The sequence below is a fragment of the Larus michahellis genome, chromosome 9 (genome assembly GCF_964199755.1).
Source record: "Larus michahellis chromosome 9, bLarMic1.1, whole genome shotgun sequence".
Classification (NCBI taxonomy): Eukaryota; Metazoa; Chordata; class Aves; order Charadriiformes; family Laridae; genus Larus; species Larus michahellis.
The window spans coordinates 4,641,121-4,657,628 of NC_133904.1; the positions used below are offsets into that span (position 1 = coordinate 4,641,121).

Genomic DNA, 16,508 nt, shown 5'->3' on the forward strand with positions numbered 1-16,508 from the left:
TAAACAGTCACATACTTATAGAGTGCAAAGCTCATGTAACCTAATCTATGTTTTCCTCAAATCCCCACAAGTCCATTTACTTAAAAACACCACACTCCTGGATGGGTGCCTGGCGTACCAAACCTGTCCCGTCGTACATATTTTTATACATGTTACTAAATTAGGAAAGCAGAGTGGACTAAGGTTATGCCAACTCTGAAAAAAGAATATGGTCTGCATCAGTCTGTGCCTTTGCTTTTAAAGTTACAATCATTATTTAAGAAATTTGAACTTTACTAAGTATCAAAGCAATCTACCCTAATCAGAGACGGTAATAAAAACAGAAGGAAAATATAGGAGGGGAAAAGGGGAGCACCAAATGTATCCTTCCCCATTTTGAAGTCTCTAAATCAAAACACAGAAAACAAGTTTAAAAAATGAGTTAGAACTACATATTTTAATGCCAGGGTCTAGAATAAGAATAGAATTATTGGCATGCTGTAGCCATGATCAGTGGAAATCTACTGTGAAAAGGAGGCAGGGAAGAAGTCGTGTTTATATGCCTTTAATTAAGATTTACTGAAATACCCTATATCGAGCTCTATTCAGAATTACTAAGTTGGGTATTCAAGAAGTCTTTACAAGTAAATACTGGCATGAATAGTAAATACAGAAACTGTATTTTATAGAGACTTTAAAAAAAGTGAGAGAAATGAATATTCAGTTTTCATGTCTCGAAGTTTCTCTTGCCCCCAATTAGCAAAGCAAATTCCTAAGCAAAACAGACTTAGCAATAATCAATTAACATTCCAAGGTTTACTTTATAAATAGACAAAGCAGTAATCACCAATTATAGTTTGGTTTATAATTTTAGTAATGATTGAACCCTTCTTGTCATTACCACTGAAGTTACCAATGCAAGAGAAAATAAATGATCTACTATTTATCTATAAGTTACATTTTTCAAAATTCATCTTCATGAGCTCTTCCAGCCTTCTGGAAGCACAAGCTGTTTCAGTTACAAAACCTCACTGAACTTACCACTATTAATTTCCTATTAACTTAGAGGGTTATTAATTATGGAGAGATAATTATTAATTTCTTAATAACGGGTGGAAAGACTCAATCCTCCCCAATATTAAATATGATCAACCTCAAAAAGGTGTGGTCTTAACAAATGGAATGGGAACACCCAAGTTCTATTTCTGGCTAACACTGACTCCTGCTGTGGCCTGGAGCAAATCGCTTCTGTTAAAAACACTTTTTTCCATTCTGTAAAACGAGGATAACACTCCCTTATCAGTTTCACAGGATCTTTCTCAAATGCTTTGAAGATGAAGTTTTATAAGCCTACAAATGTATTTTAATGAGGCTTAAACTGACTATATTTCTAAAACAATTTGCCTTAAAAAGGAAAAGGAATTGAACAAAACTGAGATGAAGAGCATATATGCTATTAACCTCCTCTAAATATCATTGAGTTTGCACTTTAAAAATACCAAAGGCAGATGAATACATTTTCCTTCAGATTCTGCCTAAACGAAGCAAAACGGCAACAAGTGGATGCAATATGCAGAAGTCTCAAGAGACAATGCAGAAATGCCAATTTGAAATGGAAGCCACACGTTGCCTTATATGGGGAAGAAAGGGCATTTGCTAAACCTATCTTTGACTCCTGCAGAGATCTGTACCCCCGTTCATCAACACCAACTGCTGGGTGTTGACTAGGTGCTCCCCAGTCACCCGTGCTCTCACTTTACAGATTAAAGAAATAGCATTGCACAGTTTACATGAAGTTTGGTATTATTTGACTGCATTTCATTTCTTTTTGCCTGATCAATGCACTCAACTCTTCATTTTGAAAGTTCCGTGACAACAAACACAAAGGGAAACTTGGTCTAGCCCATCTAAATGCAACTGCTGATAGAGGGTTTCTTCCCTTCTTAAAGAGAACTTTGCCAAAAGATGGGCTGGGATCATAAACCATACCCTATTCTTTGTTTAATTACTTAGCTTTTGCTCTTGACTTGGCAAAACATTAAGCTTTTCATTTTAGTAAATCTATAATTAACTCCAACATGTGCTGAGTAAACATAACCTCATTTTTAATTAAATCTTAGAACAAGATGCTACAACTTGCCATTTCTAAGGAGAAGTATTTCTCAAGTAATGTGCAATAAAAAAATCAAATCCTTGTCAAATATGAAACCTAAGTCCATCTGAGTATAACCCACCCTCTTTTAAGTCATCTGCTGTCCAAAGTGCATTCAGTAACTACAAGACCAAAGTGTAAACTTGAACAGCCATTACTTCACATCAAAAGTTTACAAGACTAAAGTCAAATCAAATCTAAATGGTAAAACAGCAAAACTGAGAGATAACCTTGGCTCTGGGACTCCTGAAGAATAATTTTCCAGTACATCTCACTGGATTATTTTGTATTTTTTTTTTTTTTTTGCAAATGATGCAATAATTCTTACACAAAGAGAAAATAAATACAATTTCTCAAGAATGAAAGGAGTTGAAATATCATATGCATTATAAACATCAGAAACAAACTGGAACATTCTAATTAGTCATTCATAGGTGAGAAGATTCAGAAAATTTACTTCTGACAGCACATTCACATAGGACTAACTCTACAATTCTAAATTAAAATGAGACAAATTCTCTGAATAAAGAGAAATCTCTGAAAAATAAAGTTAAGCTACTATGAAAACATAATGTCAACTCTGTAAGTCAAGCTTATACATGAACTAATATAATACTATGAAATATTAATCAACTTTTGTTTATTCTGCAATTCTAAGATTTTTTTCAAGTAAGATCTCTGGCGTTACAACAATTCCAAATGGCCCTCAAGAATTTAGATTATTTAAGTGCTACAGTTAAATAGTAGAAAACGTCACAAAAATTTACTTCATGTTCAAGAATTACATGTACCAGAGCCAAACAAAAGAACGAAGAAATTGTTACAGAGAGAAGCTACAAGATTTACAGTTTGCAGGACAAAAAAAAATGTTGCGCATTTCAATCAAAAAGTGTGCTCAAGAGAACTTTATATTAAATCTCCTGTTCTTACTCATCTGCTCTCCTCTCAAAGACAGAGTCTCTCAGTTAGAGGTTCTGATTACCATAGAATGTAGATGCTGATGACGTTGCATTAGGCAGAAGCCGGTCCGCTTATTAACCTTACCCAAAATATATTCAAAACATGATTTCAAGAGAGTTTCACAAAACATTTTCTTCCAGCCATTTTATATTATATTTCAATTTCAACATGCTTATTCTAGACAAATTTTTCCCTTTGCTTCTCATCAAGTTTAGCTTAGTCATCTTTCAGCAATTCTCACAAAAATTTAATGATGCATGATGGAAGTACCATTGTTTCAGTGGTACTGCACAATTAAACAAAGTGCCTTGAGGCCAAAGTACATGATCTTATCCATGGGTGATGCAGATTTGGTAGCGTTTGCTAAGCACAAAGGTAGGATTATCATTTACGCTACCAGAGTACCACGACATAGAAAGTGTTTTCTAATCTTTAAGGAGCACAAATTCCATGCTTCACCAAATGCCCTTTTCCCTCCTCATCAGTCCTGCATTGCCTGATCTCTTCAGGAAACTACGGCTTATGTATTCTTGCTGTCTGCATGTATTTTCATCATTCTCCCCCACCTCCACTATTAAAGTTAACTTTGTAAAACTAGTTGGGACAATCATGACCAAACCAGAGAAAAGAAAAAAAGAGGTCTTCATTATTAAAATCTCCCAAGCTCTATGAAAACAGGTACTTAGAGACTAAACTCTTGCCCACCACATTGAAGATAAACCGCAGCATAGGCTCAACCTTTATTAGAGTCTGAAGAATGTCTACAGTCAGAATGAAGACATAAATCTTTTTAGGGCTTCATTATCCATACTATTTAAATTGTTTTAAAATTAGAATTATGCTAGATTTCTATAAGGCAAATCTTAAATACTAAAAATGAATGTTAAGAGGACAACTGTGGAACAAAAACATTAAAAATGGATAATGAATCAACATATGCTATTAACTGCTTTGTTTCTTTCAGTTCTTAATCACAATTAAGGAAGACACAACAGAGAATCATTCTTAAAATATAAAATTCAATAGAAAACTGTGGGTGTTCAGATGCTCAATGGCAAACATTTACCATCCAACTGTTCTGCAGTTGTAATCAAGAGATTTTTCAGCAATTGATTAAGGATATTACTAAGAGTATCCTCCTAGATATCCATGTAGTTTCAACAAAAACTGAAGGTACTTATAACATCAGACACTGGGAAGGGAGAGACAAGAGGAATGACAGGGCAACCACTCTAAGGTAAGCTTTTGGTGTGATGACATCATTATGCTGCAAGTTGGCCTATCTGGTTACACCAGGTGAATACTGATCAGCTTTTCTTAACTGGACCCTTTGTTGTGATAAACAGTTCACTGTGTGATATGTGCAGGACTAAGTCTGGAAGAAAATGATGGTCATGAGTTTTGAAAAGTTACTTCCATAAATGACCACCACCTATACCTGAAAGTTATTTTTTAATGCAGATCTTTAAGTTCTGCAGAAGTACTAGAAGCTGAATTATATCTTAAATGGTTACTTACTATAAATTAAGAGCTTTCTTTCCCTAACAATGCATTGCAATGCAGTAGCTGTTGTAAAGAAAGCAGTTAACATAGAGTAAAATGATGTTCTGCAGTGAAATCACATCTCATCCTAGTTCATTTTATTAACTTTCCTAGCTTTCCTGACAGAATGCTCTTTAATGCTATTACGATGATTCATGCTACCAATATAACTAAGGCTAAAACAATTTATCAAAACTTACTATTTTGCTCTATTTTTTTCAATTTAGTTATTTTCAAACTCAAAGGTTTTGTTATAAAGCCATCTTTGAGATCTTCACAATTCTACAAAGAAAAATATGAAAATATGCTTGGAAGCCTGCTTCAGGAAGTGTTATGTTTAGGAAACATTTAATGCAGTAGATTAACTCTCCAGTGGGTAAACTCTCCCATGTAAGTGAAAGATTAATCTTGCTCGGACTGATAACACTCAAGCTGTATGACATCCAGTCATCTTGATAGTGACAGGATCCGAACAGAGAGGATTAGTAATGATAGCAGTAATGGCATATGTATAAACTGATGGTACACTACCAGCAAAAACAGGAAGACCAGACACCACTGGATTCTCCAGTTTAAGAGTAGGCAACAGTAGCATTATTCTAAGCATGCAAAATTTTCACGCACACAAAACTAAACACACTTCGGGACAATGCTCAGTACCAAATTTAGTAAAATTCAGGAGAAATTAAATGCAGCGTGCCTATGCAGCTGATACCGGTTCCTAATCAAATGTGGTAGACTCGAAATCAGCTCTTCAGTAATGTAAATTATCCGTTTGAAAGTCTTTTTTGGAACCTTTTTAAGTTAACGTGTGAAGTTTTGCAGAAAATGTGTCACTTTTTCTTTGAACAAGTCTTTCTTTCATGGTACAGCACTATAAGGTAAATTATCTTTGAGGAACATAAAGCACACTCAAGTCATTCCTTTCTTTTGAATGTAGGACATCTGAAAATTGATGGAAATTTTATTGGCCTTGGGTCATAATGTTTAACTGGTTTATCTAATTTCATTCCAGAGCATTTACATAGTCATATAAATTTTTTTCTTTCTAATCATAATCATCCTTTGACTTATTCTTATTAAGCTTATTATGCCTAGAAAAGTACAAGGAAAGGACAGCTAGATTTCTGCACCCAAAACTTCAAGGAGCAATTGCAACATATTTCTTGAGAATAAGTAATGTGAATTTACAAACACACGAATGCCACATTGAGAAGTTAGTTAAAATTAGAGCCAAGAGCTAATCCTCATAGATTAAGTTAGACCAGTTTTTTGAAATGCTGGTCTTGGATTTTTATCATCTCTGCAGATCAGAAAATGCAAATATGCCAGAGAAAGATTTAAAAAAAAACAATGGTGATTTTTAGTTTTTATTATTGTTTTATCTGGAAAGATCTAAGGGCAATGGAAGAAGAATAATCACTTACGTCTGCTTATCAAAGTACTTAGAAGGCAAAAAAATATTCAAGCAAAATCTGCCTATGGTCAACTTTTTCTGACTTTGTGTCACATTTACTTTGAATAAATTTTGCCTTTTTATTATAAACTAGCAAGACATACATTTGTTATTTACTGTCATAGTGAGGTAAAATTGCCACAGGCAAACCTGCTAGACATGTGTCTTTTTAGAAAATACAAGAACGGGGCTGTTGAGTGAAAAGCAAGGAAGGACAGACTGGAATCCTGGAAAATTGCACAAAACAATGTTTTATCGTAATGACAGTTGTCACTGTCATTTTGCTTCTTCTCAGGGATGTTCAATATTTTCTTGATAAAATGGCAAAGACTGTTAAATAGATACATTTTTTTCCCCACTTCCGAAGCATTTTCCAGGACTTTTCTTTAAGTACATACAGCATGGCTTTTTTCTAACTACAGAGTATATTTAGCATACATACAATGGCAATCCCTGCCTAGTCTTTAAATGCAAGTTGTACCATGCTTCAACAGTAAGATACTAATAAACTTGGAGCAGATCGCTATGCAAATTAAGTTCAAATGGAGTTTGTCATTGCAATAATCCCTTACGCATTTGTACTTACCTGCAGGTAAATATTTCAGCTGGTTGTTAGCCAAGCGAAGATGACGTAAAGATCTCAGGCGGCCAATCTCTGGACACACAATTTCGAGGGCATTATCACTTAGGTCCAGAAACTGCAGTTTAACGAGGGAGCCAATGGCTTGTGAGAGAACAGATTAAAACATGAATGTGACCCAACAGTAATGTTAAAATCTTAATAGGACTATGAGAGGATAAAAAGCCACAGTACCTAACACCTATGTCTGAGCAGATTTTGATGTATTAAAGCCGGTCTCACAACTGAATGACATAGTTTGTGGAAACGCTTATCTATCTAACACACAGTTCTGCTGGCAGTGAGACAGGGAGGGGAAAAAAAAAAAGTGATGTACAGAACACTCCCATTTCTAGATTCGTCTCAGACGATTCTGCTCTGAAATCACTTTTTCCATTCCTTTGCTTTGAGTCTATCCGCTTTATGTATTCAGAAAGAGTTTAAACTACTTTCCTGAAGTTAGGCACGTAACTCTACAATTAAGGCAAGGAAGAGAAACTACTACAAGTTCTTTATACTTTAGGTTTCAAATCTGTCATGATCTAAACCAGCAGACCATTCTGTGTGGGAGCTGGCTGAAAGCAGACGACACTCTGGATTTTTATTTCTGTAGAGGAGTGCCATTTAGCCTTTTGACTTTCTGCCATTAGAACTGAGGCAAATAGCATTTAGATGCATTTGATAATTCATTAAAAGAATTTAACATAGCATAAACAAGGATATTAGCAACTAAGAGCTACACTGGTATATTTTGTATGGAAATCTTTAACGTTTTATGGGAAAATAAAGGAAAAATAGGCCTCTTCAAAAAAGAAAAATTAATATTTTATGATTCCTGCCACTTATTGTGAGCTGGTAGATTACTTACCTTCAGGTACAACAACTATGTTATTTGAATGAAGGTACCTGGGGGGAGGAGAAAAAAAGCAGAGGACACCACCTGTTACCCTCAAGGACTTCTGCTACATAATCAGTTTGCAAAATATCCAATTTCAGACTGCAAGAACACCCTCAAAGCCATTCCTCTCTATGACCACAAAAGCTGTGGAAACTGTATAAACTGGCAATGGATAGATACTTAAGTTTCACTTAGACTATTAAATGACGAACATAAAAATAAAAGAGAATGACACACAATTATTTAAAACAAAACATTCACAATTACAATAATAATAATGGGCTCTAGTTTTGAAAGTCATTACATGAAAACAAAAAGGAAAAAGAATAAAGTAGACAGAATAACCAAAATGAACCATATTTGATGACCATGTTATTCCACACTAAATACTGGGTAAGAAAAGAAAAAAAGCCCAAACCCACAGAAGTTATACAATTACGAACATCTTCCCCCCCACATAAACTCTTCCACCTTTACTGACTGAAGAAACAAGCACATGATCTACCCACTCCAAGTGGGTTTTTCAAACCTAGAGTTCATTTTTCAAAAGAAAAACCCAATCTTACACATGGTCATTTGGGTAGTTAGTGAGGGTGGCTAGATCTCTAAGAAAGAATATTCGGCGCCCTCTGCTGGAGCACTTCCAGTACTACTAGTAACATAAAATCTATTCTTAGATGAACAAAATTTTCAAATATTGGTATCTGATTGTAAAGGTATACGGAGTAAACAATGTCCAATCGCCTAGGCACACACGGGAATTATTTGCACAGCATATTTTTTCCCCATTCTATTCAAACAGCATTTTCAAAAGTAGGAGCCTGTCTTTTCGGGGAGATAGAGGCAACACAAGGAAAAAGACATATGAACGTTTCAGCTGCATGCAATAACTAAGCCTTCTCTTTTTCTTTAAAAACTGCAGACATTTAAAGTTTACTAAAAATGTAACAAACACAAGGATAGCAGATATGTTTGTAGAAATCATTATATATAACCTCAGGTTGCGAATTCTCCTACTCATTTCAGCTGCAGCTCCTGAAAATACTTGTGAACTATTTCACTCAAGCTAAAAAGTATTTATTACAAGGATCTACACCTAGTATCCCAGCATGAGGGATATGATATACAAAGAAACACAAACAACAGTGACATTTTTAAAAACATATAGTGAAATTGTTAAGGATGTAACTTTCAGGAAAATGAAAGGAAATCAGTTAAGTTTGTCTCTCAAAATTTAAAGCTACCATAACAAATTATTCTTTAAATAATTATTTTGTGGTCTCTGTCAACAAAACACCTCTTATTGTCTGATCAAAACTTCACTTGTACTATTAGAGCTACACAAACCACAAGACCTCTGCCGTTCTCTCAAGACCTCCAGAATGTATGGGATAATGGTGGTACAACTAAGCTTGCTGAACCCCAAATAATTAAGTTTGACTCCTACAATTCAGTGTTTGTAAGAGATTATTTTAAACTGTAATTTATACAGGTTTTCCTAAAGGCACCATCAGATAACACAGAGATTTCCTGATGCCCCATGGCAAACCATTAAGTACTAAGTATATCAAATACACAAATATTTATTTTACTGCTTCAGAGCATAAACATACTCTCAAGACTCAGGCATGATGAAACAAGACTGTCTCTTAAGGAAGTTGGAGACTGCAATGACCTACAAAACAGTTCAATTATACTGTGGTCGCGTGTACCAGAAAGGTGTGGTTTCAAGGGCCAAATTAAGATGACAGGATCAGACAGCTGAATGCATTAGACTACTCAGATATACACCTCCTCCCATTTGGAGCTTTCCATTAAATAAACAGAATCAATGGTGCATCCCTTACTCAACTGAAAGTGAGCCAAATGAGTTATAAGGGGAAAGGAAGATGTCCCTTTTACACCCCCTGCTGCCAATCATACCATACAAGGAAACCGTAACCTTACAAGAAAAGGGGAGGGAAGAAAACATTGACTCAGGGGCTTACAGTTTAAAATTAATTGCCAAAATAATACAGTTCATGTGACATCCATTCTTTGGACAAGATTGGATAAACTACTCTGCCTACAGCAATTATCATTAGTTATTACCCCTACTTGCTCACTCCTGCTCCGATTTGACAATCTGTGACTTGGTTCCAAAAAAACTTTTTACTACAATCAACAAGACTGAGATCATAATACCCCTGGTAGCTGGAGTGAAAATGAGCAACTAGGGATGGGCTGTTACTCTGGCTCTGTCACAACACTCTGACCATTGCATTTGGAGGTTCCAGTGCTTTATCAGGGTGACAACAGTCTACACAGGAGTTGGGCGGTATGTATTTTTTCCCTTAGCAGTGCAGACATTTGTGTAATAGTTCTTGATATAAAATAAACAATAAACTATTTAAAAAATTAACATGGGACTGAATAAATCTGGATATACCTCCTTTAAATAAACAAAAAACCCAAAATCCCAACAAAAAATTATCCTTTCTTGCCGTCCAAGAAAACCCTTCACACTTAAGAGGTAGATTATGTGCAAGCAATACATTCTAGAATTATTTTAAGATAAAATGCATCAGCATAATAAAAATATATTAGAACTCCTACACAAACTCACAATTCCACGAGGTTTGGAAGCTTCTGTGCAAGGTTTTCTGGCTGAAAAAGAGTTAGAAATTTTTTAGGTTTCAAAATAAAAAACAGACACACATATTGTGTACCCAACTCATTTTAATAACCATACTAAGGCATGTCAGCAGCTAGTCACAGAAAAAATGGCAACAAGGAGCTTGCATACAATACCCTATCTCCACATCCCCACACGTTCTCCATCAGTGCAATCTGGGATATGTCAAGGGTGAGCAATTCACTACTGAAACAGAACTACAGCCTAGAAATGGCATTAACATGTCCGCAAACAATGGTAGTCAGAATTCTGAGACTGAAAAGATGGATAACCAAACCTTACTTTTGAAAATAAATTCAAATAATTGAGTTAGTTGAAGCCAAGAGACAGCTAAGAAGCTGCAGCCCTTACAGACTTAAAGCAGAACAAGAACTATACAAGATGTCTAACCATAATGTATTTTATTTTGTAATGCTGCTAAACTGGCAAATGACCTACAAACTGTGTAGCTTAATCAATTACCACCAAGGCAGAAGTGCTGAATCCATCAAACTAGATTTCCATATTTACATATTAACATGCATATAATTTTCTAATTGCTAACTGATCCCTACCTGCAATTCTGTTTCTTGATGGCATTCATAACCATTAACATATATCACAAAATCAGCTTCACAAGTTTCAGATGTCATGTTGGTAACCATACTCAAAATTATTCAAGGTTAAGACAGTTTTATTGCTTAAGAAATCTACTTTAAACATAGATATGTTTTATTGAAAAAAGTTTTTACAATATACATATATGCAGAAACAAATGTATTTTAAAAGCAGCTCGATCACACGGTTGATTTCCTGTTAAAAAAACCTAGCAATTTTCACTGTCATGTAAATTTAAGGTATATTACTATCTAAAATACTTAACTTTGTGTTTATAAATTTATTATGAAGAAATATGCTAACCCGAAAAAGTAATGTCATAATAATCTTATGTAGCAAACATGCCACATCCTAGATCTGAGTACAAAAAATAGTTTGTATGGAGCCACGAATGGGCTACGGAGCAGCAAACGATGGCTCAATAAATGAATCCCTTACATCAAAACCCAAGAAACAGGCTATAACTAATCAATTGTTGCCACCTACTGGAAGGTTTACTACAGTACAGCTATCTACTCGACAGAATTTTATTTGGTCAAAGAGAAAAGCTTAAGCTGGGAAAATATGCAAAGGCTGCAACATGCTCAAGAACAAGAAATTCAAGCTTTAATTTAAAAAATTATGAGGGAATGTGAAAAACACAAATTCACTGTCATCCTACACCGTTTATTAGAATAAGGATACTAACCTGAATCACAAACTATTTTCACATTATACATGAAGGTTATACTTTTATTCCTGCTTTAACTTCATATTGTGACAGAGCTAAACTCAGGAGAGAAATAACTTTCCAGTTTAGCAAGTCTATAATAGAAATTCTGCTTATCTTCTTGAGTGACACAGTAACAATGGGTCTGAGTCAAAGTTGTTCAATACAACATCCTACAATGAAATTAAGTTTAAAAAAAAAACTATTCATGATCCATCAGTTGAAAGGTAAAACTAACTCTGGTCTCTATTGGTGACATGACAACAAACAGTGATGATAATGAATCATCAATTCTGCCACCAGTTTAGTGAAGCTTGCCTCGTCTTCACACCCACTGGACATTTTTCAAAAAGCAAACCTGCTGTTTTGTCTGAACAGAACAGCATTGCATATTCTGAGTTAGTAAATTAAGACCAACTGTTCTTTGATACAGGTAGATCATGTTTCAGACAGTGCCATCAAGGCAAACATGCATTTCCTTTTAATAGATGGGAAAATAGGATTACTGGAAGGCTACATGAGGAGAAGTTGTAAGACTTGATGCTGAGACATAGGTGTGCTATATAGCTTCTTGATCCATTCATTATGTCATAGCCCTCTATCATTTCCATCTTGCCAATGAAGACAAAAATGAAATATTTCTCAGGTAAAGTATATGTAAATTCTGTCAGCATAACTATTCCAACCGTTTTCATAGGAGCCATCTGTCAAGGACTAGAGTCATTTTAGAAGAGCAAAGAAGAACAAAAGCTGATTTAGTCAGCATTTTTCAGAACTCTGAAGGAATGAATTGGTGGGACAAAAGCACCATCTAACTTTAAAGAAATACACTGCAGATTTAGTTTTGATGATTGCTAATAATCCATATGCAATTTAAAGTATTTATTGCTAATGCTTATCACCTTGCATAGAATCAAAGGAGCACAAGAGAGCAACTCTTCCTTCAATAATCTATCTGTTTTTAACTATTCTCAGATGAGATTCCCCTCCCCACGCCCACAATAGAACTAACTTACTACTCCTTTACAGAAATTGAGAGTATTGCTTGTCCTGCCAGCAGCGGACACTAAAAATAACCATTATGAAAGTACCGCTTTCTAAAAATACTGATGACTCCTGCTCTCCCCTATTCCTCCTCTTCTACCTTTTTCTTTTCTGTCTTCTCTTTTTGCAAAGGAATTAACCTAAATCTCTCAACATTCTTTCATTGGGCATGTTCCCTCAAAATCTCTTGTTGCTGCTTTCTAGCTTCTTTCCAATCTACCTAGGTTGTTCGTGAGTATGAAACTCCACTCAATCTTTGGTCCAGCTTATGCTTTAACAGTATCCAATAATTATTTCCTTCTGCTTTTAATGGAGATTGTGGAATGTTCTATGTTCAAAAAAAAAAAAATCTGCCTTTTTTTGTAACACACTGCTGACTTGATCTATTTTGGTCCACTACGACTTCCAACATCTATTCTGCTAACAGATGCTCAGTGAATAAGACCCAGGTTTTTTTGCCTGGTTCCTAGCTATAGTGCTATGCAATTGAATAAGATTCCACCAAATCATATTATGAGCAAGCTATCCTGATCATTTTGAATCCTAATGCTCTGCTTCACACTGTTTGCAAATCATTTTGCCTAGGTATGATCTACATTTTAAGTATTGTTTCAGTTCCTTTATCCCAGGCTTTAATTTCAAACAGTATTGGGCAAGAGCTGCCTCCCTCATTTGATACATCTTCTGTTGACAGTAACCACGTGTAATTACTTTTATACCATCTTAGAAATCTATTGGCTGGTAGTATTAATAGGTACAGAGAGGAAAACAGAACTCAACTGTTACTTATGAGACTTTGTTTTGGTTTCTATTTTATAATTGCTTTAAAAACAAAACTATGATCTAACATACATGCAGAAAAATAATATGCAAAACTCTCCTTAATATAATTTCATCTTTTGAGCAGTGCAAACTTCATGAACCTTCCTTACACCACTAAATAATCACTGAATTTCACAAAGTGTCAAAGCAGAACTGTTTACAGTCTTTGGTTAACTTTTAAGCAGCTTTAATTTGTAACCATGAATCCTATCCTCCCATTAAATTATTAAGCAAAGGACTCACCTAAAAAACACACAAAGCGCTAAAATAATTCTCTACCATACAAACTTAAGTGACTCATTCAAGATGAAGAAAAGGCATAAAATCTTCAGAATCCTGTCATCATTTGGCCCATGAAGTGAAACCTTTATTGAGGATTTCTAATGTATCATTGTCAAAGTTTTAAACACTATTCCTTAAACTGGAGTACTGTACTTTTTCTAGGAAGTACTGAAAAACATTCAGATTTGGTGACTTTTAAGTAGTCAGGCCCTCCAGCTCCTCTGTCATGGCTATTATTTTATTATCATACCATAGAAGAGCCCAGAAAAAAAAAAAAACAAACCAAAAAACTGAATTACTTGGAGACTTGAGCCTATTGACAGTGGCAAGTTTTGACTCTCTATATAGAGAGTCTTACCAGCTCAGAATGTCTCACACAGTTATTTAACTACCCCACACTGAATTCTGAGGTCACAACATTTATTCATGGTGAGAATTTCTGGAGTTCAGGGAAAAACAACAAAACAGGAACAAACCACAACAGAAAAATCACACAACCTTGAAATTAACTTCTCCTGTCAACAGCAGCCCATAGACACAAGTTTTTGCTGGCATCTTAACAGCAAGCTTTGAATTAGACCCTGGGATTGACGATGCCTTTAAAATAAGGCACACGCCAAGGTTAAAGTTGTTTAGTCTAATGAAGGAATGTAGACTAGACTGCATAGTATCACCTGACAGTACAAAGGCCTGATCACTGATGTGAGCAAGATTTATAGCAGTTAAAAAAAAAAAACCAAAACAACAAACCTCACAAGAAAACCCCCAGCAGATCTTCACAGAGCTTCAAAAGTGTAATCATAAAATGTCATAAACTTTCGTTTATTATTCTCTACATTACCTATGCAAGTTCAAACATAATACAATCAAATACTCATATTTCACAAAGGATGACATCGTTCAGGGTCAGGTTTGCTATAAGGTGGTCGGTTTTTTTTTTAAATTATCATGTTTTTTCTGTTCCAAAAATCAGAATTCCTAAACATACAGACAGTAAACATTACAATAAAGAGGTTGTCGTACCAATGTGGTCAGGGAATTTCTTTTCATATAAAGTCTCTCCAAGTACTGCAGCCCCTCATCTTTCAGTAATTCCAAAGGAAAATGATGGAGATTTCGGTAATTTAAGAACAAGTTCTTGTGCCTTTCCAGCTTTGCCTCAGAGATTGTTTTACATAGTTCTGATGCCATGACTAATCCTGTTCCAAGCACCACATCTAGTGCATTGCATCTTCTGAAAGCAGACCCATTTCTAGGAGATAAAAAGAGGAAAAAAAAAAGACATTATCAAGGTGTATGCTATGCATTCTTTTGTGGAGTTAGTTATTACATATTACCTGATAATTTATCTAAACACACTTGTTCCAGTTAATATATAAAGCACCCAGAACATCCACACCATAAGATATATTAGAAGCAAGTCTTTGACTATCTTGTGGATGAAGTTTTGGCATGTTATCGGACTGGCAATAACACGATCTTAAGGTATACGTAATGCTTTTTTTTTTCCCTTCCATTTTCAATGGACCTTTCAGATAATTTTGTCAAAGCTGCCACCACAAGAAAAAAAAAAAAAGAAAGCCCTCTCTACTAACCATTATTGATATCCTACATCTATTCTGTGAAGTGTGCTAAAATAAGAAAAACGCACAATTTATTAGATGACTTATTCTCAGATGCTTAAAACACCCTTACGTAACTTTTAAGCCAGAATGACAAAAGGCAATGAAATTTTGTTAAGCTTTCCCATACAAAACTATCAGAAGAATTTATCAGTTGGAAGAGATATTGGGGATGGACACCCAGTAAGGCCATTTTAAAATAATAAACTAATATATGAGAAATCTGAAACTTACATCAAGAAAATTTATAGAGCTAAATGTGACAACAGATTTTCAGCTCTCTTTACTAAAAATAAAACCAGAAAGAACTAAATGTCAATCTTTAACTGACATTTTCAAAACCAGAAAACAGAGGTATGAAGACAAATTAAAAATTAACTTGTCTCTGAAACCAGACTTTATTTAGCTTATTTCTCATATGTAACCAAAATTCTAGTCATTATTATGTTGTCTAGATTTAGATAACAACAGTCTACATCTTTTCAACTGTCTCAGAAGTCAGGAGAACATAATAAATCCGGACTATTTATTAATTTAAAGTTACCAGTTTGCTAGAGAGTCATGTGTATAAATTGATTTCCATTAATGAAAGGCAAGGAATCGTAATTGCTTTCCACCAATAACATTTTCTATTTTAGTTCATTCCTTTACTGAAGGATTTCTAATCCTAATAGATAATGGAACTGAAGGTACAGAGTTAAAATCATGAATTCTATCTGATTATACAGTAGTTGTAAACAAAGTTCTTACCCAGCTGAAGACTGGTAACTGGACCATACATATAAATCAAGCTACTTTATCAGTTTCAGTAATTCCCTTGATTTGCAGATAAGCAGCTTTTACCAGTGACTTGTGTCTTTCTGGAAGAATACAGCATTTATTTTCTTAGAGTCCCACAAGCACAATTAACCACAGCTTGGGTGCAATAACCTGCACACCTTTTCAAGTGTTGAGTTATCCCCAATTGAAGCCATGCTAAGATCAGTTCTGCAAGCAAATGATTACCCTCTTGAGAATCCTATATAAGATTAGAAAGTATCCATCTAACTTTGGTAAAACAATATTTGTACAAGAAGAACCATGGCTCTAACAGTTGCCTTCATTAGCTATCTTGAGAAGACAGGGCACACACACTGCTGGCCCTTGGCACCA

The 16,508-nt window shown here is 35.0% G+C and overlaps 1 protein-coding gene across 3 annotated transcripts in view; it reads right to left on the reverse strand.

Annotated features, from left to right (window-relative positions):
- Positions 1–16,508, reverse strand: part of LRRC28 (leucine rich repeat containing 28) — a 51,315-nt gene that overhangs the window by 33,527 nt on the left and 1,280 nt on the right. For 2 of the 3 annotated variants that reach the window (XM_074600356.1, XM_074600357.1), the window contains exons 2-5: positions 14,758–14,986; positions 10,212–10,252; positions 7,577–7,614; positions 6,676–6,813 (exon numbers count right to left, since the gene is read on the reverse strand). In XM_074600356.1, the coding sequence (XP_074456457.1) occupies positions 6,676–6,813; positions 7,577–7,614; positions 10,212–10,252; positions 14,758–14,925 (385 nt within the window). In that variant the 5' untranslated portion in view covers positions 14,926–14,986. The remainder of the gene's footprint in view (positions 1–6,675; positions 6,814–7,576; positions 7,615–10,211; positions 10,253–14,757; positions 14,987–16,508) is intronic. The other variant, XM_074600358.1, reaches the window with a different exon arrangement.